The sequence below is a fragment of the Falco cherrug genome, chromosome 7 (assembly GCF_023634085.1).
Source record: "Falco cherrug isolate bFalChe1 chromosome 7, bFalChe1.pri, whole genome shotgun sequence".
In the NCBI taxonomy this organism is placed as follows: Eukaryota; Metazoa; Chordata; class Aves; order Falconiformes; family Falconidae; genus Falco; species Falco cherrug.
This window is the reverse complement of record NC_073703.1, coordinates 63,655,802-63,682,654: the sequence shown is the minus strand read 5'-3', so window position 1 is coordinate 63,682,654 and position 26,853 is coordinate 63,655,802. Positions and strand designations below refer to the sequence as shown.

At 47.8% G+C, this 26,853-nt stretch overlaps 1 protein-coding gene across 2 annotated transcripts in view; it reads right to left on the bottom strand.

Annotated features, from left to right (window-relative positions):
• Positions 1–11,790: 11,790 nt before the first annotated feature.
• LIN52 (lin-52 DREAM MuvB core complex component) overlaps positions 11,791–26,853 on the bottom strand; it is a 62,177-nt gene continuing 47,114 nt past the window's right edge. Inside the window, exon 6 of one of the 2 annotated variants that reach the window (XM_055715797.1) lies at positions 11,791–18,391. In XM_055715797.1, the coding sequence (XP_055571772.1) occupies positions 18,288–18,391 (104 nt within the window). In that variant the 3' untranslated portion in view covers positions 11,791–18,287. Of the gene's footprint in view, positions 18,465–26,853 lie in introns of both variants that reach the window. The other variant, XM_055715798.1, reaches the window with a different exon arrangement.

The window sequence follows — 26,853 nt, the reverse complement described above, 5'->3', positions numbered from 1 at the left end:
TAGAGGAAGGGAACACCACAGATGCATTCAGTGTGTGGGAAAAGTACTCACAAGATTTGTTTGTCAAAATAAATTCAGGTTGAATTGCCAAGGACACAATCCAAATGAAATGAAACTAGTTCGAGTGACCTTCTTGCCTGGTGTCAGAAATACACTGGGCTTTGCTCAGCATTGTGGTTTATTTTGTTGATTAAAAAAAAATTCCCTTTTCAGATCTGTTCTTGAGGTTCTAATTAGAAAAATGTGAAAATGCCACTGGGAAAATTATTGTGAATTTTCAGATAGAAGTTATCAATGAGAATGTGAATGTTGCCAGGTGACTGTAAATCATAGGCTCTAAGTGTAACTGTCGGGCTGGGACAGAAGTTCTCCAGCAAGGAGAGTTTAAATCTGCCCTTCTTCAAGTCTTCATAAATGATGGAGGAAGCAGATCAAGCTGCATATTAATGCCGTTTGCAGATAATACCGAGTTGGAAGAATTTGTGCCCATCAAGGGGAGAGAAGCAGAATGTTGCAATGAAAAGAACGTAGGTGGGAGTCAACTCAGCAACTGGTCGTAGGGAAAAACCCCAGAGCCAAAAATATGCCCGAGAGACAGACAGTGGGACAGTGAGAACAGCTGGAAATCATAGTTTGGTGTGATCACAATGTACACTTGCAATATGACAAAGCTCTAAAAAGGATTGAAACAGTTCCACGTTCAGAAGCATGACATTGTGAAGCAATATTGCTCTAATGTTGAGTTACAACTTAAATTTTCTGTGCAGTTTTGTGCATTTGCGTTTAAGGAAATACTGGCAAACTGGACAGAGGCTAGAGAAGAGGAAAGAAAATGACTGGGAACTTGTGGATTTGGTCTGCGAGCCATGCATAAGTGTGCTTAAGTGATAACTAAAAGGAGGGGGTTAGTAATCCCTCAGCTACTAGAATGATACAAAATTTGACGAGGAAGAGTAAAGATTTGGGCTAGCACCAGGAGCAGGTGGTAGCCATGAAGTGAAATGCAGATCACAGATCACCTACGCACAGGATAAAGGTGAGCACTGAGAGGGAATGGATGATGTTAGAATGTAGGTGTTTCCCCAGCATAACTGGTAGGTCTGTAGGAGCTCTGGCATGGGGAACATTTAATAGATTAAATGTTTTCTCTCTCACACACTTGCCTTCTTACTGGTGGCAGCCACCAGTGCTAGACAAGGAGCTGTGCAAGGCTGCTGACCCCTGGCATCCTGCGTGCTTGGCCCATACGGGTCCTGCTGAAGCCATCTGCATTGCAGGGAACTCCTACACCACATACCACATCTGTCCCAACCCTCCCTACCTCACTCCCCAACATCTTTGACATATTCTCCTGCAATATTCTGTATACCCTATGTCTTTCCCAATATTGCTTTTCCTTAAGCATGCTGCGGCCTGCTGAATATCAGGGTCTCAAACCGTTTTTCCTCACGGCCACTGAACTGTTTTGATAACTGCTAATATAGTATGTTAATAAGGGGCTAGTGCTTTTGTTTTAATCATACTTTATACTATTAAGCTCTCTTTTCTGTTATAGTGGAAAGGCTTCTTAAGAAAGGGAGCATCGTTGTGTGTCCTAAATGTATTCAGTTTGGAGCAGTGTATTTCCTCTGCAAACTTTTTCAGTAGCCAAACCTCCTTGACATTTATCTCTGTTTCATCTCCAGTTTCCCTCACTTCATCATGGACTTAGTCAACTGCATTTTCCCCAAGGAGCAGGTGGGCTGTGATGAAAATGCAGACTCAGGCGTAACTGACTCTGAGAGAGCTTTGAAGACCAGAGCTAATATCCTGGCTTGGCAGACAATGCAATGTGAGGATCACACAACTGCTGGAACACAATGGTAAGCTGCTCATAGTGGCCTGAAAGAAAGATGGAGCCTGGGAATGAGTCTGCCTTTAATCCCAGATACAGTGAATTTAAGTCCAAGGTCCATGTGGCCAAGGGACTGTGAACCTCTCACGGTCTGTCTCTCATCTCAAAAACAAGCATGAAGGGCTTTGTGCTCCTCAGTCAACAAGGGTGTGTGGAACATCAAGTGTGATACAAGCATCCTGGCTTGTGCTTGAAACAGTGTGGCCAGCAGGACCAGGGCAGTGCTCGGCACCCTGTGCTTGGCACTGGTGAGGCTGCACCTCGAATCCTGTGTTTGGTTTTGGGCCCCTCACTGCAAGAGGGACATTGAGGTGCCGGAGTGTGTCCAGAGACGGGCAGCGGGGCTGGGGAAGGGGCTGGGGCACAAGTCCTGTGAGGGGCGGCTGAGGGAACTGGGGTCGTGTAGCCTGGAGAGCAGGAGGCTGTGGGGGGACCTGATCGCTCCCCACGGCTGCCTGATGGGCTGTAGGCAGGGGGGGTTCGGTCTCTTCCCGAGTAACAAGTGACAGGACAAGAGGAAACAGCCCCAGGTTGCACCAGGGGAGGTTCAGATTGGATATTAGGAAAAATCTTCACTGAAAGGGTGGTCAGGCATTGGGACAGGCTGCCCAGGGAGGTGGTTGTGTCACCATCCCTGGAGGTGTTTAAAAGACATGCAGATGTGGCGCTTAGGGACATGGTTTAGTGGTGGCCTTGGCAGTGCTGGGTTAGTGGTTGGACTGGGTGATCTTAAAGGTCTTTTCCAACCTAAATGATTCTATGATTCTACAATTCTCTTTATGAACAGCTTGCCTGGGGGCAAGGAAAGAAGGTGACAGAGGATGAACATACAGAATGAAAACAGCTGGGTGCAAAGAGAAAGGAGCAAGGAAAAAATTTCCAGCCTTTGCCTGAAACTCTGTGACTTGAGGTGGATACTCATTCCAGCCTTATATATTTCCAACCTCCCAAGATTTCCCCAGGGAAATGTTGCAGAAATATATACTTCTATGCAGGTATATAGGCAGTTTATAGTAAGTCTTCAAGCCATTGCTTGATTTAGATTTTCTAGCAGGTTGGAACAGTACCAGCAGGCAGGTGGGTCATCTGGTGGTGATGCAGAGGCAGATGCTCACACCACTGTTTTAACTCTCACTGCAATGCTCAGTCAGTCATGGGCTGGCATGGCAGTGAGCCGGGTGGCATGCACCTGCCCTTTCCTTTTAGCCAGATCCCAGAAGGTGGTTGAGGCCAACACTTTGTCCATCTCAAGAGTTCAGTCATCTCTCAGGTTTCCGTCATCTCTCAGGTCTCCATCCTGTCACTGTTCCTGGTTGGTAAGCATACGCTGGGGTGCGAGCGAGGACAGCAGCGATGTGTTCAGTGAACCAGCAGCACTTCCTTGTGCCTCATCTCTCCCTGTGTGCTTCCATCTCCAGTGTTGCTGAAGGTTAGGTGGTGGATGTCAGAAATGAGGAGATGCAGTTGTGAGAAAACTGGGACTGGAAGCGACCTGGAGAAGGCCGTCTCTGCCTCGCGGCGTGAGCAGCTATGCCTGTCTCATTCTTGGCAGATGGACAAGCACTAAGCAACCTCTTCCAGTGCCTCCCTTGCAGTCTTTCTCTGGCCTCTCCCTCCTTTTTCTTAATTTTTCTCCTAATGTCTAACACAGACCTTTCTTGATACAATCTCCTGTGGACTTACCTGCCTGCTGTGGGCACAGAGGACAGATTTTCCCCTCTCCCTTTACAATTTTCCTGCCTGGGGATTTTCTTTTATCCTCTCTTGGTCTTCCCTCTTCAAGGTACACGACACACTGCTTTCAGTTTTTCTTTGCAGTACATGTCTCAGGTCTGCGACCATTCTCGCTGCCCTCCTTTGGACACCCTCCAAGGGGTCCACATCGAAAGACAACGCCAAAACTGGGCTCAAACCACCACCTAAAGTCTCACCAATGCTGATTTGAAGGAGAGACAATTTCCAGAGGTCTTGACAGCTGTAGTCATATTTATTCCTTGCACTAGGAGGTTTGCTTTTTTGCAGCAGCATACTATTTTTGACAGGGCTTGTAATCCATTCTAACCCCTAGTGCTTTTTTGGAAGGATTGCGCCTAACAAGTTGTTTTCCAGTCCCTGTTTATGCATTTCATTTTTTCTGCATCACCGACGTTCTTTGCATGGTTTCTTACTGACTTTCATCTATGTTTTTTCAACCATTTTCCCAATTTGCCAGGATTATTTTGAATGCTAAGCCTGTCCTCCGGTGTACTTAAAGTGCCAGGTCTGTGTCTTCCTGATGTGCCCACTCTCTCTTTTGTCACCCATGCTGTTAATTAAATCAGTGAGCAGAACCAGACCCAGAAGATCTCTGTGGAGCTATTTTCAATACATCCATTATTTTGATAGTAAACCACTGAGGACTATTCGCTGAGCACAGTTGTTCAAATGATTTTTTTATCTATCTAACAGTAGTTTCTGCTAATTTATATTTCCCTAGTTTACTCATAAGGATAGCTTTTAAAATGAAGCCTGAACAGCTTATTTGAAATAAAGATATGCAACATCTTCTGTTCCTTCTTTATCTACAAGACCTGTTGCCTTGTGACAGCAAGAAATTAGTGTGACTGGAAGGGACTGATCCTCAACAAATCCACACTGAATGCAATTGATTGCCTCATTTTGCCTTTGATATTTAGAGATAACTTGGTGATTTATTCTAGAATTTTAATGGGAATGGGAATTAAGCTGATCAGTCCATAATTACCCATCGCCCTTTCCTTCACTTTTTAAAGAGCAATGCCTGTGGTTTTCCTGCACTCCACCACATCTCTACATGTTCTGGAAGACAGCCACTACTGACTCTGAGGCTGCTGTAGCCAAATAAATCTCTAAGTACCCACAATGAAGCTCATTACACCCAATAAATCTGAATCCATCTAATTCAATAACATTTCCTCTACCATACTCTTTCCTTATTCTATGCCAAGATCTTACCTCTTTATCACTTAGTTTCTCTAATACCATCCTCTGTCAATAATCCTCACTCCCTATTGAGCAGTGATCCAATATTTTGCTTAGTCTCCCTCTTGCTACTAATGAATTTACAGAATGATTTCTTGTTCCCTTTGATTATCCTGCTACTTGCAAACTTATTTTATGCTTGGCCTTCCTGATTATGTTCCTGCATACCTCTGCTGTTCTTCTAGACTCGCTTTTTGTACTCCGACCCACTGCTTATCTTCTGCATCTTTCCCTCACAGGTGTGAGGTCAATGGGGGAAAAAAATAATGAACTAACCAGGTTGTTTTTAAAATATCTTTTCCTATTTTACCAGGAGGCTGCCACTCCTGGAGCAGAGGAGGATGAGGTGGCTCAAGTAAATAAATAAGGCTGGTGCTTCACAATCTTGCTGTTCTTCCACCTTGTTCCGGTGGGAGAAGAAAGTTAAAGGGTAGGTTGCAAGTTGGCAGTTGGCTTAGGAGATGCCAGAGGCAGGGAAATGCAGGAGAGCTCTTTTTGCCACAGTTGTGTTTGGTGTAAAAGCAACTCTATTATTAAAGATCACAACCGTAGCTCTAACGTCATTCATTTGAAGGCAGCATAGGCTGCATCCCTGGACTCTGCAGCCTGAGTTGTTAGCCTGCTACTCCAGGCTGGGTGAAGCTGGTTGCTCTGATCCTCAGTCCACTATCAGTGCCAGGAATGGGCAGGTTGAGGAGATGTGGGACCTGTGCCCTGGCATGTCCCTGCAGTGTGGCCCTGGCACCTCGCTATACCGCAGCCAAACCCTCCTGTGCACCACCAAGCCCTCCTCCAGCATCCCACCTCCACACAGCCAAGGGCTGAGTGCACGGGCAGAGGGCTTGGGAGGATGCCAGGGTGAGGTCCTCCCCAGCGCCTCGTTACATCGCCTTGCCAATGCTGCCCCACACCCCTGTCGTCTCCAGCATCCCAGCACCACTGTCCTTGCCTCTTTATACCCCCATTTTGCCCTGACAACAGGTCCTCCTCTTCCTCCTCCTCCTCCTCCTGGTACCCTGGGGGTCTGAGCAGACAGCTCCCCTCCCTGCGCTCCTCATTAACACCCCTCCAAACCCGAAACCGGCAGGCGCAGACGCCACCAGCAGCTCCTTTCCCCTCCAATCCCCTCCCCTTCCCTTCCATAATCTATCTACATATTAAAATGAGTTTGTCCCTGATTTACATGCGTAAGAAGGGATGTAATAATGAGGACGTAGATTAGAAGATTTAGCACAATCGTTTGTGTAGATTGTGTCCCATCAAAGGGCAGCTCTGACGAGCCGAGATTAAGGAGCAAACAGCTGCCGCTGGAATTCAGTCCATTTGTTTGTTTGCTGTTTTCTCTCTTGACTCCAGCAAACAGTCTCATTAACATGCAAGTGATTTGCCCCTTAAGCCTTTTCCTGTTTATTATTGGGGGAGTTGCTGACGAGGGCTTTGTAGAGTCCCTGGCCCAGTTCTGAGAGATCGACGTGCAAATCAAGATTAAAATGGGAAGTAATTAAAAACAAAGAAGGGGCCGCGACACCTTGGTCCCCTCTTCCCTTTGAGGGATCTTAAAGTTAGGGCATCAGAAGAAGGTGCGGGGTGGCGGGGAAAGGGAGCACTGCCCACCATGGCTGTGTACCCTGGAGGGTCCCTCTCAGCCACAGCGCCGGGCTCTCCCTTCCTCCTGCTCTCCTCTGCCCCCCCCCTCTACCTCCCCCCTCCTCAAAATGTCTGGCTGTCTACTAAACTCATTTGCAGCCTTTGCTTCAACGGCCTCGTTTGGCGGCACCTTCCATATGGTGCCTGCTCGCTCCCCGCCATGGCCTCGGGACGCCAGCGTGCCCCACACCGGCTGCTGCCTTCAAGTGCGTGGCTTCTAGCCTGGGGCCATCCATGGCCTCTGCTCCCTTAGCAATGGTGTCTCCATCCAGCATCATGGCCCCACCGACAGACCCCGCCGCCTTCAGCATCTGCGGTGGGTGAGGGACTGGGATGCACAGGGGCTGTGCAGCGCCCACACGCAGGGACCTGGGCAGTGATGCGCTGACGGCTCCTCATGCAAGGGTCTCCTGGAGGCCACCCCGGTTGGGAAGGGTAGTTGAGGTCACTGGAGCAACACTGGGAACAAACCAGCGCGGTGTCTGTCTTTCAGTAGCACTCAGATCCGGCTGGGTAACTCTGCCGCCGCCCCGGGCGAAGGCTGCTGGTGAGAGCGCAGGGACAGCGATGGTGCACTCCTCTGCCAGCTCCCCGGGTGGGTGCAGTGCACCCTGTCCACAGCTGGCTGGGGATGCTAACCATGAGGAACGGCATGAAGGATTTCCTGGGCAGAGAGAGAGACTGTCACATAAATCCCCTGCAAAGCGAGCCGCCCTTTCTCTTCATTTATCAGAGCGCTTTGCTGTATCCCCTGCAAGACAAGTGAAAATATAATGAAGCCTAGAAACTTGCTCTGGGAAGCAGTAATTGGTTATTAAGTGCGTGTCTACACAGACAAGCAGGGACAGATGCAGGTTTGCTCTGGCTGGCAGCCGGCTCCAGCCTGGCAGCGTGGAGCTCTGCGGGAGCATCTCCACAGCCAGCCTCATGTCTTGGTCACCCTCAGGGCTCCTGGCTCAGGCACAGCTGCTCCCAGACCCCAGGTGGTGGCTCCCTCCCAGCAGCACGGCATGCTTGCACCTTGCTAAGCAGACTTGCATGCACACGTGTGCGCATACCCTCAGTGCCTGGATGAGGCTGTTCACCAGGTGCTGCCACATGGCACTGAATGGTTATGAAATTTGTGACCTTTTTTCATGGTTTTCTTAAGTGCCTGATGCTGACAGGCTGCTGTGCACCTTTCCATGGGGCCCAGGGCCAGCAGGAGCTGAGGACAGGCAGCCGGCTCTAGGCAAGCCCAAAACCCTTGGCCAGGGCAGGCTGGCCATTGTTTTCAGTGAGGTTACCCAGTTATCGCTGAAGTTAGTTTCACGCATGACCGGGGAGAGACTGCGGCACTGTAGATACGTGACTGAAGATTGCATTGTAATCAACAGGCATAGGAGACTCATGATGCACATTGTAAGTTCTTTCTAACCTGAGTGCTTTATTTTTATAACTTTGGGGTAGAGCTGCACAGAGCGTTGGTCAGGAAGAGCTCACTCTTCACCTTGGTCTGATCAGCTGTCAAGTCCAGACAAGCTCATGGCTTTCCTAGGATCGGCTGGTTAGAGCAGCAGTGTCTTCCCCTCAAACCACTTCTGCTACTTGCCAGGACAATGCAGCAAGAAACAACCAAACCAAAACGTGGCCAGCCTCGATGTTATGGCACCAAAACGTGGCCAGCCTCAATGTTATGGCATTGCTCAAAGTAAACGAGGTGGTGGTGGTCATGGTCCTGACGAACACCCAGTACTGCGTACAGACAGAAAGCCATGTGGGTTGTTGTGAATTCCCTACTGTTGTTTCTGGTTCATTGGCCAAAACAATTAATGAAATAGTTACAGGTTTTGCTTTTTCAAACTCAGAAAATGGCACAGCTTCATTGCTTACCCAGCTTTTTTTTGTGTGTTTGTTATGACGGTAGTGAGGAGAAGAGCATTTTCCCAGCTGGGGCACTGCCTGCAGGACAGCAGAGTCTGGTACCACTGGAGTGGCCAGTAAGGTTCGAACAATGGCAGGGACAGGAATAAATTTTTCTTTTTCTGCCTCTTACCTGAATAGCCACTGGATTCCTCTGATCTACGCCGGTGCTGCCCCTGTACCCTTCCTCCTCTTCTCCAGGAGGTACCTCCCCGGCCCGTGGCCAGGCTCCAGGTGTGCTCCCCTAAGAGGTGGCCATGTGTGTCCCACCCAGGCCCTTGGCTTCCCCAGCAAGGCAGCGCTCGGCTATAAAGTGCCTTGCACGTTTGCTTGCCATGCAGCCCCATCGGCAGGGAGGTCTCAAGGGAGCAGCAGCAGCCGCAGCAGCCTCAGCAGCAGCGGCAGCGGCAGCAGCGCCCCACCAGCATTAACACTGCCTCTCTCAGCACAATTTTTCGACCTGTAACAACTCAGCCCTGGTGCAATTGATTTTCAGTGGATCATTGAAAGCTGCTCCATCAGTCCAGCCCTAACAGATTTCTACCGCCTGCTTCTCTGTTGGTTTTTTTGTTGGGTTTTGGTTTGGTTTGGTTTTTTTGTAATTTCCACAAAGATAAGAGTTTGGGATTTATAATGGGATGAGGGGTTTGTGGCTTGGGCACTTAACCTCATAAACACCTGAGCTCTTTTTGCTCAAACACAGCACAGTTAAAGCAACCACCGCTTCTTTGGATGGAGATCAGATCTGGAGAACTTCACACTCCCAGACTGAAAGAGTTATGAGTGATTAAGAAGGCAGCTGATAATAGAAATGCTTAGTCAACCTTGATGTAAGTCATTTGAGTGCTCCAGCTCTAAATGGGAATGAGCCGGTGAAATCAATGTGCATCTGCAGCATGCCCATAAATAAAGAGGGAGCTGCAGGAAAGTGCTGTTCACCTACAGCTCATGTCATCATCCATGACACCACTGTGCAGCACGTCCCTCCCAACCTGGTCCTCAGGAATGTGCTGATGGACCCCAAAGAGCGGGGCCAGTGCTTCAGCCAAAGGAAGACATATGATGGAGAGGGGGGCCTGGAAGAACAGCACTCATAAATCGAGGGAAGTGAGGATACTGGTGTGGTTCCTAATTCCCCAGAAAAGAGCTGTTCCCCCAGGAGGGACGAGAGATCACCCTGAGATGGCAGGTGCAGGAGAAGCTCTGGAAAGTGGTGGTTTTGCCAAAGGGACAGAGGGGACATGCATCCCCCAGCATCTCACGGGCTCCTGCATTATGTGTGCAGAGGGGTCCCTGCCCAAACCTCCTGCTGCAGTAATAAGCACTCGACTGAGAACAGGGCAGGCAGAAAAAAACAGAGGGGCCTCGTGGCCCTGGCTGCAGCATGTGCCACCGTGTGAGCCGGGAAGGTGGGGGAGCCTCTAATCCCTGGGGCCAGGCCAGCTGCCAGGATCCGGCTGGTTCTCCAGCATGGCCGGACCGCAGCCCCTCTCTCGGCACCTGATGACACCCTTTGCAGGGCAGGGGCTGCTGCAGCCTCTCTTCTCGGGGCTTGTGCTCCACATAGCTACAGGCATAGACATGCCACATTTGATGTGCACCTTCTCTCGAGAGGTCCAGGGGGCTTTTGGGACCGGCACAGACGCTTAGCAGGGTCAAGGGGGCAGGTTGCATCTCCTAACCTGCCCCTCTACTTGCTGGTTGTTTCATGCAGCAGATCTGCCAGACCTGTGCTGGGCTGTTGCTTTTCCTCTCTGTCAGGAACAAAGTATAAAATCATCCTTCTGGACACAGCAGAGGATTTTTAATCAGAGCCGCTCCGGTGCAGGCAGCTAGTCTCTTCAGAGCCGAGAGATCTGACTCACTCGCCGCCGCATCCCTCTTCTCTGGACTATGATTATTGTTGCATTACTATTGCTATTATGTCATAAATTGACGTCTTGTGTTCCTGTTTGTTATCCAGGGATTCTGCTTTAATCTCGACGATCACTAATGCAGCGTAAATCCAGCGCGCTGGGTGATAATCTGGCTACATAAAAAAAAAAAAAAAAAAAAAAAGAAAAAAAAAGAAAAAAAGAAAGGACTTTCCTGGCATGATCAAAACCTTTCACTTTAATATTGCGCACAATACTTTTACCATGAAATTGCATTTCCCTCAGACTTTCTCCATGGCTCAGGAAGATACTGTTTGTGTTTAAGTCAGGCTGGGGTTCGGCGGACAGGGTGCGGGACGTGGAGGCCGAGCAGATCCCATCCTGCGCTCCGGTGACATCTGAGAGCTGGCAGGAGCCCTGCTCCCACCCCGGCCCTGGCAGGGAATGCCTCTCCTCCGCCAAACAGGGCTCTGGAGGGTGGGGGTGGGTTTTGCTAGGTTGTATTAATTCCACAGGAAAATTAATGCAACGTGACTCATTTTTACAGGTAGTAACAAACACCTGTTTTCCACCTGCACGTATCTTCACGCCGTTGAGCGGGTGTGCTCGTAACGGGGGTGGGCCTGGGTCAGTGAACGCGGGGTGTGTTTCAGCCCCCCCTTCTCAGAGAGACACTAAAAGCAGGCAACAAGGAGAGAAAATGGGGAGGGCGAGATGATCCATTAAGGCACGGCAGTGCAAATACCAAGCAAGGAAAACCCACCACCCTAAACCCACGCCACAGCTTTCCGCTGGCTGGGCCCCCCAGGCAGTGCCCAGGGGCTGCCCCACGCCGTGGGGCGCAGGGGAGCCCCCAGCCCTTGCTCCGGTGGCCCCGTCCCCCCGCCACCACGCTGCCCCGCCGCGGCGGGCTCGGGCCCGAGGGGGGGGACAGAGGGGCCAGGGTGCCCGCGAGTGGGGCGGGCGCCCGGGTGTCGGTGGCGCGGCGTCCGGGAATGCGCCGCTGATCCTAACCAAGTTTGCCAGCCATGCTTTTCTCATGGCTCCCGCACAATGGCCCGTTTTCTGCCCACCTGCCGATTATGCTTAATTAGGCGAGGAGTTGATTAATTTGAGGTAATTGACAGCTAATTACAGGCCTGAGGGCTCATTAACTTGACGTCCTGTCTGAGGGAATCGGCTGGAGGGGGTCAGGTGATGTGCAGCCCCCCTCGGGCACCCGCTCGCTGCCCGCTCACCTGGGCGGTGGGGACAAGTGGGGCTGCGCAATGGGACAGCGGGGCCGTGGCCGCAGGCGCTTGGGGAGCACGGACAGCCCAGAGGGTGGGAGGGATGCTGTGGGGCTGTGGGGTCCCCACGGTGATAAAGCAGGCTCCGGGTGGAGAGGGGTTTGGGGGTGGATGTTGGGGTGGGGGCTCACGGAGCAGATGGCCAAGCATGCAGGTAGGAGGGGAGTTGGATGTGGGTGGCACAAGGGGGACATGGGTGGCACAAGGGGGACGTGGGTGGCACGAGGGCTCCCAAGGCTGCAGCTCGCCACTGGCTCAGCCAGCAGTCCCCACCGTGCCCGCGGCCCCGGCAGGGGTCTGCGGTGGCAGCGCGGTGCCACGGGTCTGTCACCCCAGCAGGAGCCCGCCATGGCTGCCGGCAGGCTGCAGGTGCCCCCGCTCGCTGTGCCATTGCAAGGCACCCTTAGTCCCTTCGTATTTACAATAGAGAATACAACTCCTGGTTGAAAACAGGGAATTATTTTTTTCAGTAAGATTTTTCTCAGTTGTTTGTTACAGATGATGAGACAGCCAGAGAGATGTTCACCTAACATTCTGTACGATCTCCCTCACTGCAGACCGCGGGCATGTCCTCTGGATTTACAGATTTCCCCTTTTCCCTCCCTTCTGGAGCAGGCGGGATCCCTGCACAGAGAGGCTGAATGACCTCAGCAAGGCCATGCTGAAAATCGAAGAGCCGAGCCCTAAACCCAGGGCCCTGACCATAAAACCAGCATCGCCATATTCCTCAAGCACGAGGCAGGTTACCCAAACGTGGCTGCCACCTGCCAGAGGTCTGGCCTTGAAGCCACTCTTCTCCTGGGGGACAGGCAGCCCCAGCGGAGGGCTGGCAGGTCTGGGACGTTCCTAGCAATGCTGAGGAGAGGAGAAAAGGAGGTGGAGGTCTTTTTAAACTGTATATCTTGCTGCTGTCTAATTGTGTCAGGCAGGATGTGAAGGTCACAAAGCGGTGGCCAAGTTTTGTGGTGGTTTCTTGTTGCTGTGGAAGTGCTCACCATCCTTAGGCTTCATCTTCTCTTTTGGAAGTCTTGCCCCAGGATGTAACAACTGATTGTTAAGCTTGGTTCAGGATTTGGTGGTAAGCCAGTACAGAAAGGGGCAGAGAGGCTGAATTAAAAGTAAGCCACGGCCATGAGCAGGCTGACTGCAGGAGACTGTAACAGCTGGACTGTCCCAGCAGCCACAGGCGTCATACCAAGGTACTTTGCACTGCTACTGGCAGTGAAGGCTTGGACAACCCAAGTGGAAGGAATGGCACCTCCTGGCAAAATGGCAGGCAGCTCTTCCTGGGTGCCCATATGGAAGCCCTGTGAAGAATCCTCCAAATCATCATAAACCACTGTCTGACCTGACCACTGGGGCTCTTCAGGCAAAGGAAGCTGCATCGTAACTGCAGCCTTCTTGGATACTTCCCTTCGCCCGTTGGCATCATCCCTCTGCCTTGCTTTGGCCTTACTTCTGCCTGTGGCTCCTCTGACAGCACTGTGCCCTCCTCACGTTCTTGGTGCCATCAGAAGGGATGAAAATTAGTTAGAGGTGTCTCATCTGCCTATTGCTGACAGTGGATTTTAGGAACCCGGCTAAACAACTTGCTTCAATATCCTGCTATTACATTCCACAGCTAACTTATCCACTGCCCTTTATCCCTTTGAAATGTACTGGTGTTTCATTTTCTACGCTCTCTTGTTTAAATTTCATGGAGTTGGGTAAAGCTGACTGCTCTCTATGGCAATCATTATTTAATACCCTTCTCCCATTTGTTGTTCCTTCTTTCTACCCTAAAGACACCCAGGCTTGGTGATGATTCACGGTATGGAGGCCAAATGGACCCATGTGACGAATAAATTTTGCTCACCTGCTCAGAACCTCTCCCATGTCTGTCTCTTTCCGGAGAAGGTGCCCATAATTTCAGTTGTATTTGAGAGGAGAACACCCCGACAACTTTTATTATGGCATTTATCACTTAGAACCCAGGAGAGGAGTTATTTGGAGGAGCCCAGACAGGTAGTTTCCTCTTTCTCTCTAGATCCATTGTTGAAATTGGCTAAACCTTGGCCATTTCTCATCTTGACTATTGCAAGGCTGTTGCCTTCTAGCATAAATACAAAGACTATACATTGGTGCGATGATATTAAGCATTAGGTATAGCACCGGGCTACCTAGTAGTGAATTTCTTCCTCTTTTCTGTGTTGACACAGATTCCCTCAATAGTGCATGAGAGTCTTATGAACCGGGATACATTTAACCATATACATTTTCTGTGAGATTGCTTAAAGTTATCACCAGTTTACAGATGGAGCACTAGGACCCAGGTAGATTAAGTGGTTGCCCATCTTTAAGGGGATGTCTGAGTTAGACCCAGACAGGAAAAGTACATTCTCTGTGTTTTAACTCACTGAACCTTTACAGCTCTCTCTTGCTTTAGAGAGCCTCTCCCACCAAGCACCACACTGTGATGCTGAGTGCCTTTCTGAAGGAGGAATGTTTCACGGGGACTGTGATCCTTCCAAGGCCTAAGCTTTAGGAAAACTTCCTTTTTGATATTTAATATTTGCCTAAATTCCCAAGTCATTACTAGAAGCCAGAAGCCCCACTCCACCAAGTCTATAAGGACTTCCCCACTCCTTCTGTCTGTAAGGAAATTGCTGACTCCGGGCTTTGGGGGTCAGTTCTAACAGCCAGGAATTTTACACAGCTGTAAAGCTCTGGGTAGGCAGCAACAGGTAGGATCCTTGAGGGAGGGGTAAGTAGCCTTGCTAGGACTGTTTTATCAGATCTATGAAACGGGATACTGTAGGATCATTCATTTGAGAGGCGGTTTTTCAGAGCGATCCACCCCACAGCAGTATATTATGACTTCAACTGATGTCACTTCAGCCGGGAAGACTGTTTATTGGTGTATGTTCATGGATAGTTACGGGTATTTGAATACGGGTCTCTTGGACATCCAGAATTTAATTAGATATAGGCCATCTCCTTTCTGTACTAAGTCTGTGAGTGCTGGAGATAAAATTTTGGGAAAGACACCAGTTCTCAAAGAGAAGTATAAAATACCAGAAGCCTGTTTTACAGCAGTAGAAGGGCAAGTATTCCCCCCACAAACCACACGCAGGCTTTCTAAATAAGTTAACAGAATGGAAACTATTGCCGAGATCAAAGACAGGCTAACCTGTCTGAATTTAATTTGTTTTTTATGTCCGATTTTTTGGCTTTGGAATCCTCTGGCTCTTGGGAATTCAAAGAGGAGGGGAAGGTCTCAGCAAACCATTTGTCCATGGGAGGCAACTCTACCATTTTTGAAAAAGCAACCTGGACTTCCAGCAGGTGGGAGTGTTTTATTAAGTCTCCAGATTTCAAGGAAGAGGGTAAGCTATTCCTACTTCAGAGCATTACCAAAGTAGTTGCAAGGATGCAGCGGCCGATGCCCATGCTGGTGTAAGACGCTGCACCAGCCATCACGTGAAGCAGTCATTGGTGTTGCCTGGATGAGAACTGTGCTCCGGTGTAGTCTGGTGACACGGCTTGCTCTTTTGGGATGCCCTTTCCATTGCCTTCCTTTTTGGACATAGCTCAGGCCATTTCAGGAGGAAGAGCGTTTGATCTGAAATACTAATTTTTTCTTGAATCTTCATCTGTTCTCTTCCAATTTGGCAGAGAGGAGCTGTTGTTCAACACCAACATCCCTGGCCCAGCCACAGACCCCTACCTTATAACTGCATGTGCGGCAGAAGCTACATCTGAACCCCTTCACAGCACTGCCTGCAACCAGTGACTTTTTAAAAAGCCACCCGCTGATTCGCCAGTGTCTTCATTTCACCTGGGTACCTTTGTGGAGCGGGATAATACAACGGGCCAAGAGGACTGCTCTGAGCCCAAACAGTATGGATACCCCATATCTGAGGGAGGGTTTCTTAGGTCTGAGTTTTCTGAAAGACTCCCAGCTCTTCTTCATACCCAGGATGATTTTTTTCTGTAACATATAGAGGGAGTGGCCACCAAAAATAAGCTCTTTCTATTAAGTCTGGCTCCAGAAGTAATTTTTTTCCAGATTCACAGGGTCTGCCACAAATATTCTTAGCCCGCGGTTAGACCAACCAGGTCAACTTCCCAGTTCTGAAGTTCAAAGAAGGTTATTTTTCAGGCGCTGCCCGCATAAGCAACACAGCTCCCAACCACCAGCAAACCAGCCCGTATTTTAAGCTTAAATGAGACCTCAGGATCAAAATCCTACACTTTCAACCCAAATGCAGTACATGATGCACAAATTACTGATGCACGTGCTTAACTTAACGTGCCTGAGAAGCCAGTTAGCAGAAGAGTGTACACAGGTGTGCGGATTTTTTATAGAATTTTGAACATAGTTGGACTTGAAGAGCTTTTCAGTAACTATTCTCTATCAGTACCTGGGTTTTGGGAGAGAAGCTGCCTGATCGACTGCCTTGCTCAGGACTAAGAGGGTTATTGTAATTATCTTGTTTGCAAGAAAAATAAGAATATTTATCTCATTTTAGGTTAGCAGAAGAAATAGCAATTGTAAAATTTATCATTAGCCTAAGTGTATTTTTATTTTGCTGATGAATAAATGTTGAATGACTGACCTTTGTGTTAGTATTTTTCCCATTATTTATGTAGGAATTTGAGATGAAATTTTCCACAAAATGCTGGAATTTTTCAAGACATTTGACCCAAATAAGAACAAACCACCTTATTCTTATGTGTCCTGCCTTTTCACATTTTGAGATAAAAGGAGACCCGAAAGCCATCAGGTTCCATGCTGTAGAAAATAAAGAATATTTCTGAACACTTAGCTTACGTGAGACTGTTCATGTTCACATGCAGTGGTGCTGACCTGTTGCAAACTTGTTTAAATTAAACTGAAGGGTCCAAAGGGGGACCTCATACCTCATTTGACTGAAGGTGCTGCAAGACAGCAAGAACCACAAGAACCAAAGAGATGGAAACCTTTCTTTTTAGACCAGCAAGCCACCAGCAGGACTAGTCTCCTCAAGTCCCTGAGAGCAGCCGGTTACCTCGGAAAGAGTAATTTCTCCTTCATAGGATCCACCTCTCTGTACCTCCAAGGCAGGACTGTCAGTCCAGAGTGAAGAAGGCGCTTCGGTAAATGTGGGACTGGCATGGAGGTATCAAACCATCTGCCATCCATCAGCAGAAGTCAGGCACAAGCAGCGAAAGGTTTGCCTCAGCACCGTCTTTCAACTAACGCACCAACAGGACCTCCTGCAGATCTGGGGAAAGGAGTACGGGGACAGCTGGTTCGGAGCATCTATCCACACCTTCCCCCACATCAAGGTATTTTGAAATTGTGTCGGTGCTAGACATTAAAAGACATCAGATACCCCTTCAAAGTACAGATTCTGTTTACTTTGGTATAACTCCAAGCTGGGATTTATAACCAATTTAGCAGGACGGATTCTCAGAATATATAGAGGTTGATTATTTTGGCATGACTGATCTCCAAGCCAATGCCGAGATTAAATTAATGTAGTGATCTGATAAGATAGTGTTCTTTTTGTTAGCTTCCCCAATAATACTTATAGTTTGCATATGTATATAAATTGTATGTAGCTTATTTGGATGCTATTTTTATTTCATTTCAGTTTAAGACTTTCATGAACACTATAATAAAATACATGTACAAATACTCTCCTGATACTTCTTCAGTAGGCAATAACAATTGCCCAGAATGGATATTACCAGGCAAAAAGCCTGACTGGATTCACTTAAGAAGTTAATGATTTCCACACATTTGTTTCACTGACAGCACATTTGGCTCATGGAATACACAGCACTCCGCCTGTACGTTGAAGTTTTCATGATGGGGACTTAGGACAAAGAGACATCTACCCACCCGCTACAAAGAAAATTACAAACATTACTTTTTTTTACCATGGATAATAATTTTGTTAAGTTACAAAAACTAGGATGCTGCCTATAGATTAAAGAAAAGGAATTATGCCATTGATCATAAACAAAAGAGGGTGGCAAATTTGGAGTTATCAGGAATATCTATTGCAAGTAACATAATAGAATTAAAATTGGGGGGGGAAATTCACTAACCACCTAGGTACAAGAAAACAAGTATCAGCACTAGGGATTTATAAAGAACAAATCATGCTGGAGAGACCTGATTGCTTTTTTTAATAGAATTATGAAATTAGTGGATGACGGGAACATGGCGGATTTGATACATTTGGATTTTAGTAAAGATTTGATACATAAATCCTACTCAAAATTAATTCAAATTGGCTTGGCTATGCCACCACATGGAATGAAAAATTGGCTGGAGACCCACAAATAAAGGATAATGATGCATAAAAAGGTACTGTGTTGGAGGGAGAGGTCTCCCTCCATCCCAGGGATCAGCAGTCAGTTCTGCCCTATTTAACACCTCCTGACACGACACCTTCAGCCTGGCAATCAGGAAATTTTGTTGAGAAAGGGAGTGAAATATAGAAGGGTATCTGGGATAGACCAGGTGAAAATAAAAAGGGATGTCAGGAAAAATTCAAGTATTATCCAAACCACAGTATCCCGTCATGAGGAGGTCCCTAGAAAAGATCCTCCACCAGGGGAGAGTGACTGCAGCAGAAACCAAGATGGGAATTTGCAGTGAAGGACAGCAGAAAGCCAGCTGGAGCGTTTCGGTAACAGAGCAGCAATTCATCCCAGTATGGAAGGACCAGAAGGCTTTTGCGGTATCTGTCCCAGGCAGGTTTTGGTGGTGCAGCTGGCAGGGGACCTCCCGGAGTCTCTCCTATCGCGTGCTGGAGACAAAACTGCAGCAGGAGATTTTTCTTCCCAGAAACAACCAGTGCGGACACTCACAGTGAAGGCAGCCTGATTTGGGAGAAGGGCTTTAAATAGATCCTCATTAATTTTATTTTTTTTAAATGTAAATCCAGGAAAGAAAATGGCAGTAAAGCAAATTAAATGCATTAATAGCAGGCATAAATCCCCATTTTCCTAATGTTTTCCCCTTCTCTATCGCTCAGTCCATTTGCAATTTCAGCTATTCCCCACCTCATCCTCCCGCCCACCCACAGGTGTATGTGGGTGTCCCAGGGACTTTGGAACCTGTAGGCCAGTTCCAGGCAGCTTTGCAGAGGGCAGGTAATACAGTCCTGTACATTTTGTTCCGTTAATTGGCTGACAAAAGAAAGAAATCCAATTAGTGCCCTCACTGTTAAGCACCTCACTGCCTCCGTTAGGCATCAGAGAATCCACACATGATGCAATCTTGAGAGACACATCCGCAAGGAAAATCATGCTTCCCTGGCTGGTCCCACTGCTCAGGAAACTTCGGCTTTGCTCTGACCTCCTTCTTGCTGAAAACCACTACTTATTCCTATTCGCTCCCCTTTTGTTTTGGGTTTTTTTTCAGTATTTTTCTTCTCAAACTGCATTTGTAACAGCCTGCGTTCCTTGCTCTCTTGCATTCTCCCCAGCCTCCTGCCCGTGCCTTGCCATCCTCCCAGCTGTGCTTTCTTACCTCCCTTGGTCTCCTCTCCTCTGGTTTTAAGCCCCTATTTTTGAATTCTTCTCATGTCCCTGCATTTTTCTTCCTGACTTCCATATCACTCCATTTTCACAGTCCTGTCCCACCAAAATAGCTTGCTAATCATATTTTGACACTTGCTAGTGAAACTCCTGCGAACCTTACCCAGATGAGTTACACTAATGGGGTACCCTAACATTTATTGTAGCAAGTGCCTCCCTCTCCAAACTATTGAAGCGAAGGAGGGGAGTGATCTCTCTTTTGCTAGAGCAAATAGTTGCAAGCTCCCTAGAGAGAGCTGCAGCAATCATTTTAATAATGTTCTCTTTAAGGCAGGATCAGAGCCATGGAGCATCAGAGCCAGAGGAAAGCTTTCAACATGGCAGAACCAGGAAAATTACACTTTTCCTGCCCTCGTCTGCCTGTCGGCAAACGTTTGGACTGAGCAAGTGTAGAATTACACGAAATCTGGAAAGCAGCGCTTAACACCCTCTCTGGATGAGTGTGAAAGGCTTGGGAAGGTCAGAATAAGTGTTTTACATCAGTGAGGATGTTATAATTATTATTAGGATCTCTGTAATGGCCATAGCTCTCCTAAATGCACGTGTACACCGTGCACGCTGTGGCAGTTAATAGCACTGAGAGAAACCTTCATTTTTAGTGTTCTGTTTTAAATTCTCAATCTTTAACACAGCATTAAAGTGACTTTTAAAAAAATTTAATTCTCTGAATAGTTCTTACAGGTCCTTAAAAAAAGATTAAAATGCCTGGTATTGCACTGTAATTTATTATTATTTAAATTACTAATGCCTGTCAGTTGCTTAGGCGTTTTGTGGGGGGGTTTTTGTTTTTTTTTTTAAAGCCACATCTATTTAATGAAACAAGGCAGATGGCAAGCAGTGGAAGGGCCACTGGACTGTGGCTAAGAAGTTACAGGGTTTGAGCTGTGTTTACTGGATAACCTCTTAACAAGTGTCTTTCCATCGTGGTGTCTCCTTTCCTCCTGCTACTCTCTTACTGCTTCATCTGCTCATAAGCTCTTGAGGACAGAGACTTTCACCTAATTATGTGTTTCCATGATTCACAGCACAATAAGGTTGTGATACTTGCTGAGGTCACTGTGACTTAAATGACTACTGTAATGCAATGGATAACTCAAATTGCTAAAGAGAGACCCTCCAAACACCACTCCAGCCCACAGGCCGGGTACCACACGATTATTTAGCACAGGAATGCTGAAGGCCTTAGTGGAGGACACGAGGGGCCATGCACCACCTTCCCCAGGTGCATATTTTTCACCTGTCTTCACAATATTCTCCAGTGCCGCTAATCCGTATGAAGGATGCTCTTCACAACGTCCTCTTCACAAGGACACAAAACTGACACTTTTTTTATACTCAGTCGATCCATATCTGCATTTGGAAGCCAGAAATTTGGCATGATATTATTAATACAGCAAGATGACCGGCCAGCAAAATAGAGGCATAACAAGCTAGGATCCTAATACTTCCTTGGGCAAAGAAACCAAGATAAAGCAGGAAAACCAGCCGTGTGTCCTCTTGGAGACTTTTCTCCTGGTGTCTGCCGGTGAGGTCCAGTCTGTGGAGGGAGGCTTGATATGGGAAGCGTCAGCAACCCTCACTCAGGGAGATCACTCAGCTCCCGAGCTTCCAGGAAAATGGAAGTGGAAGGTATGGAAGTAAAAATGGAGGTGGGTATGATGGTCTGTAGCTTTCTGCCATTGATGCAGGACTCCTCCAGACTGAAGCATCTGGAAGGCAAGGCAAGCGGCCACTCGCTGTAACAGGCAGTGACCGTAGTTTTCCCTCTTCAGAAGCTGGTGTTACGGAACACTTGCAAGCAGTGGTGGTGTGGGTTTCACCAAGCATCCACCAGAGAGCCTCAGGCCAGGTGGAGTCACCGCATTTGGATGTTTCTCTCTCTGCCTCTTTCTATTCGTGAGGCAGCATAAAAGCTGCCAGCTCACTGGGGCAAGGCAGGAGCAATAAAGCTTTTTGCCTTTTCTCTCTGGGTTTTAGTAAGAGGATTACACATCTCCTCCTTCTAGAATAAACCTCTTTGCAAGGAAGATACTTCTCAAGCCCTCTTTGGAGATCAGTCCCTGCATCAAGACTCCTAAGATTCAAGCCATATCACAGCCGCCAGTAGGAAATGAACCCCCGTTAAAAGGGAAAGGCTTTTACAGCTCTGCAGGACTGCGGGGCTAGGACACGGTATACCATGGTATACGTGCTGCCACGGCGAAAGGGTCCTTGCTGGGTTCATGGCTGTCGCGGACAGAAAATTAAGGAGGCGCAAGCACAGAGCAGAGTTCAAGCTCCATCCAAGATGACAGGAGACTTGCTGGAGCCTTGGAGAGACGCAGCTAACCCTCCTGCTGAAACAGCTTCACCAGCAGGGACACGTAACCCAAGAAAGAAAAGAGGAAATCTCCTGTAACTTTAACACTTGACCAAAGATGTTTGAAAACAGTACCCAAGCATGCATGAGTGCACGCAATGAGCACGCTGTTAAAACAGAGAAAGCAAATCGACAGCTTTAAGACATAATCATATGTTTTACTACATCTAGCCCAAAGACACGGATTAATTAAGGACCCTTAGAAGGACCATAACATCCAAATCAGACTTAATCACCAATACATTCCCATAACTTTGGAAACATCAACCAGCAATTACTTCTGCAAGTTACTATGTCTGTTTACAAAAACACTTATGCATTAGAATGGAAGTCTGTGTGACAAACAAATAAAACAGCTCACTGCCACTGACCCTCCTCAGCACCCACTGCGCTTCCCTGCTGCTGAGGCTATCTGGCCACTGTGACACTACAGACCTGCTCTGGCTCTTTCTTGTTTTCCATCTCTCCCATCACTCTCTTTACCCTCCCTGTAGCAGGCATGAAAGTGCATTATTTTTTTAATTAATTTTTGTTTGTTTGTTTGTTTCTTTAGTGTTTTCTATGGCTCCTTTGGTCATCATCTTCACCTGCCTTAACCAATGTGAATCATTTCAATTTTGCCTAGCTGCCCTCCTGGAGCAAAAGAAACACCCTAGTATGTATGCACATCTTGCTCCTCACCTCAGACCACAAGCGTCCCACCATCAGCGTAGAGAGGGATAGTCTGATTTACCTCCACATCACCTCCCGTCTTTCTAGCTCTCCCCCTCCTGGCTCCACCAGGACCTGTGACAATCACAACAAGCCACAGGAGCTACACCTCTGGATGGCACCCAGAGCCATGGTGACTCCTCAGGTCTCTCCCTACTGCCCACTCCCCACCTCTGCTGGACACAAGTCCATGCTTTGCATTCTGCGTGGAAGGGCACTGGGGAGAAGGGCTGCCGGAGCTTGACCCACTGCCGCTGCAGCGTGCTGCCCTTTCCCTCGCCTTGCTGACCATTTTCATGGTTCTTCTGCACTTTTGGATGGCTGATGGATGCGTCACATGTAAACCCCCTGCCCCTCGTACGCATGGCGTTTGCCTGGCTTGCCCAGCGAGGTGGTTGGGTTTTGGAAGCACCAGGTGCAGCTGCTGGGACTGCTGGTTGGAGAAACATTTGCCTCCTGAGCCCGTTAATTAGCACAGTAACGGTAACTGTGCTCCATTAGCCAACCCATGTGGTCAAGTCCCCTCCCCGTCCACCAACCTTGCCCTTAATGAGAGCTGGAAGGGGGACACTCACAAAACACTGCCTCAGAATAATATTCGGCTTTGTCCGTGCCGGTAACGAGAGCTGACAGGATCACTACGTCCATTTCTCTTCTAATTAGCACACTTCCAGCTCAGCCTGAGCCAGCAGCCAGAGAAAAGCGATCGGACAACCGTACCGAATCACAAACACAAAGAGGCCCATTCCCTGTAATTAGGTGAGACAATCCCTCAGTCTTTTCTCGGCTGGAGCTTGCCGGTAAGACTCTCGCTGTTTTGGTAAGTCCCAGCAACACAAGTTACACGTCTCCCCAGGACACTAATAAGCCCCTAATTGTCTTCCGCTTCACACGGCTCATACCATAGGTCTGACTTGGGGGAATTCTTCTAACGAGCGGCAGCCAGCGCTCCCCGCGCTGCAGACGGACGGGGAGCCGCCTCCCGGGCACCGGCCGGAGAAGGGGGACGGGGAGAAACAGCCAGAAAAGCAGCCCAGGCGCTGGGGCCCAGCGCTGCGGCACGGGGCTGGCGGTGGGGCGGCAGCCACCTGGGGCTGGGGACACGGACCTCGTCCACCCTCTCTCCATCACCGCTGCCCACCTCCTGCATGGTGGAAAGCCGAGTCCAGCTCTCTGCCCGCCTTCTCTGCCCTCGCCTCCGGTGGGACACGGGTTCCTGTGCTTCCCTGCAGAAACGCACCACCCAGACCCAGCATGTGATGGCCAAGATGTGCCCTAAGTCTCTGCTGAGGTTCACCGGGGGCTGCCCTTGGAGAAACGCACCTGGCATGGGCTTTGCTCCAGCGAGGCCGTGGCAATCCTCTGGCTCCGAGTTCAGGCTAGGAAGGAGCACGGGTATAAAGGAGACCCTGGAAGAGGATACGTGCTAGGTCTCACCAGACAGCTTTCCAAAGATACCCACGAAACGACTGAAAACATGAGAACTTCCAGAAGTTGTGGGGTGGGCAGGAGACCCCAGCTCAAATCCCTGAGCAGAACAAGGCAGACAGACACACACTCCCTCCAACTTTCAACCCGACACTTGAGAAACCACCATCAACCAAATTATTTTTTCAGCAAAACATTTCCCCTAATTTTTGACGACAAGCTGATTCTGAGCAAAACATCCCAGCTGATCCCATTAAGGATGCTGAGGGCCTGCAGACCCCTTTGCCGCCGTGCAGCTAATTACACGCTGACCCCTCCTGCAACGGGCCTCGCCAGAAGGGACCGGTCCCCTGCTATCACACGTGCTCTTTGGCTTCGGTGTGCTAAGCAGGGGCAGAGACCAAAGACAGGGTGACAAACTGATCCATGCACAGTACTAGAGAGAGACAGGCACCGGCCATGCCCTGAAAGGCAACTTAGGATGATCGATATATTTATATATAAAAATAAGCCAATTAAAACTAGCTATCACCAATAAGCTATTTTAATAGAGGGGGAGGAAAACAAAATGAAGGCCACAGAACCCAGCACCTGAGCATCCGTGCCCGCTCGGGTCACTTTGCTGGTCTCGTCCCCCATCCTCACGCAGCTGAGGAGCCCCTTCCCACCTTTCCGTACGTCACCTGCTGCCGTCCGGGCTGTTGTAGTAAGTGAAAGATGCCAAATGGCAAATGCCTGGTGCTTCAGAATTAGCTTTCAAATTCTGTGATTACGAGGAAAGTTGTATTTTGGGGAGGGGAATCCTCCCTGGCATCCAAATGCCTGCAAGCTCAAAATTTAATTACCCTATATAATTACACCTACTCATCAGCTATTGGCCACAGAGCCGGCCTTTCAAGTGATACAGAACCAAGTCAAGTACTTTGTCCCCCCAGAGATCTGGTCAATAAATAAGGTGCAAGGTCATTCTTATTACCCATTTTTTCTACTAGCAATTAAGTAAGGGCTTTCAAGCTCAGCCCTCTTCCTCTTTTCTGTTCCTTACTGAGGTGTCTATAACAGAGACAGGCAGGGAGCGTTCTGGCTTCACTGGTCACTGATCTGTATTATAGGAATCAGCAGGCAGGCCAGAGGTCAGCCACACAAACCCAACAAGAAAACGCCTGTTCTGTACATGCATCAGCTGCCTGGAGTCAGTCGTCCTGCTCAAAGGGACATGACAGAAAAGGTCAAGTCTAAAAATCGGTAGTTTCAGTGAATGATAAAGTCAAAATGTGAAGAGACCCTGTTCATGCTGAAAATCTAGCACAATCTAAATAAAAATGGCATTATTGCACATATTCAGTGTGGATTACACTCTATAGAATAAACTGGATCAGCCCATACTTCACTTAAGCTTTTAAATATCTTTATGTGGACTTCAAATCATTAGTCACAATTGACTTCAGGATTTTGCATTTCACATCCTCCTGAAAGAAACCCAAAGCACTGATGTAAGGATTGGCTCGCAGAGGTAATGCATCTCTAGAACAGCTTCAGTTCCAAGAATCACAGTATTACATCAAACCAAAAGGATCCAGCTCTTTTTTCCTTTCCCTTTTTTTTTTTTTTTTTTTTTTTATTTTCTTGCCTTTTTAAATATCAAGGTTCAACTCTTCTCAGGGCAATGCATATTTGGCATCACACATACAACAGGTTTGGAAGTATTTGGTATGCTAGCTGATGTATATGCTGGGATGTGCACATAGGAACCATGGGGTCTAGTATTTCTGTGGTGGGAAGTTTTTACTATAGTGATTACAGAAATGTGTTCACAACGTTTGCATTTGTTGTTCTAATCACATTTGTTCAGTTCAGAGTGTTGGTTCACGGGAAGTTTCTGTCCAACTGTGATCATGCTGGGCTGAAAATACAGAGGACCTTCTGGAAAATTGTCTTGCAATGAATTATCACTAAAGACTGATTATTTACTGACTTTTAAAAAAGTGTCACTACAGAATGGCATATGAAAATGGAGGTGCAACACTAAGAAGCGAGGATTCTTTTCACGTTACATGAAGTTTGCATGCCGTGTTCAGATAGTTCACTCAAAGACATGACGCATTTCCCCATCACGAGTACCCCTGGTGGCTGGAGTTCTTGCTTAGGAGGAACTCAGCCATGAGGATGCCTGAAACGCCTCTATCAAGACTGGACCTCTGGCGTTTTGAACGACTGCTGGCTCTAGCAGAGTGTATGTATCACTGTGTGGATTTTCTGCAACAGTAATTTGCAAGTTGTCTTTTTCTTTTGATTGCATTATGTCTAAAAATCGGTATCAGCTTATAAGTATTACAGAAATGTTTATGAAGTGTTACTGAACTTGTGGCAGAATAACAGTCCAGGATTTCAGGCCATATGACAAAGATTTAATTTACCTTTTTTACATGCTGCATAGGTTGATGATGGAACTATCTGGTATCACTTCCTCAACATGAAGTGGTTGGCATAACTGTTGTCATGATTTGGAAAAAGTGTTGTTTGCCTAAAACAAATTACTGTGCTTGAAGATGGAGTGGAAGAGATCAGCTGCATGCCCAGGCTGCAAATATAAGTGACGATCCTATTCTTAGAGATATTCAAACCATGATTGAGCCCATGATGATGAGGGACAAAACAGCAGAGGAAAAAATACAAGCTGTAATTAGGACTTAGACACTTCTACAGTATGCTCACACGCTGCAGTTTTGGTTATGCCATCTCAGGCTGTAACAGAAGACAGCTGAACATTGTGAATGTAAGGAAGGTGAAACATAACCATGATACCGAAAACATAGCAGGAGCTGAAAAATCGTGAGTAGTGCACAGACAGCAAAGAAAAAAAGCCCAAACAACTGTTTCTGACAATAAAAGAAATTAAAGGTTCAAAATGGCATTATCAGGTAAGCAGGTTTAAAACAAACAATTACACCCACCCACCCCCACCTTTTTTTTTTTAACCCTTTGTATAACTGAATTATAGAACTCGCTGTCCAGGGGCATTTGAGAGGCCAGAAGTACAGACTAAGACTAAGTACAGACTAAATTAGGACTAAGACAAATTTATGGAGGGTAGGATCTACTGTGGACCAGATTCAACTAAAACAGATTGCTGGATGCTGTGTAAGTTACCCTAAAGCAAAATCAGTCCGT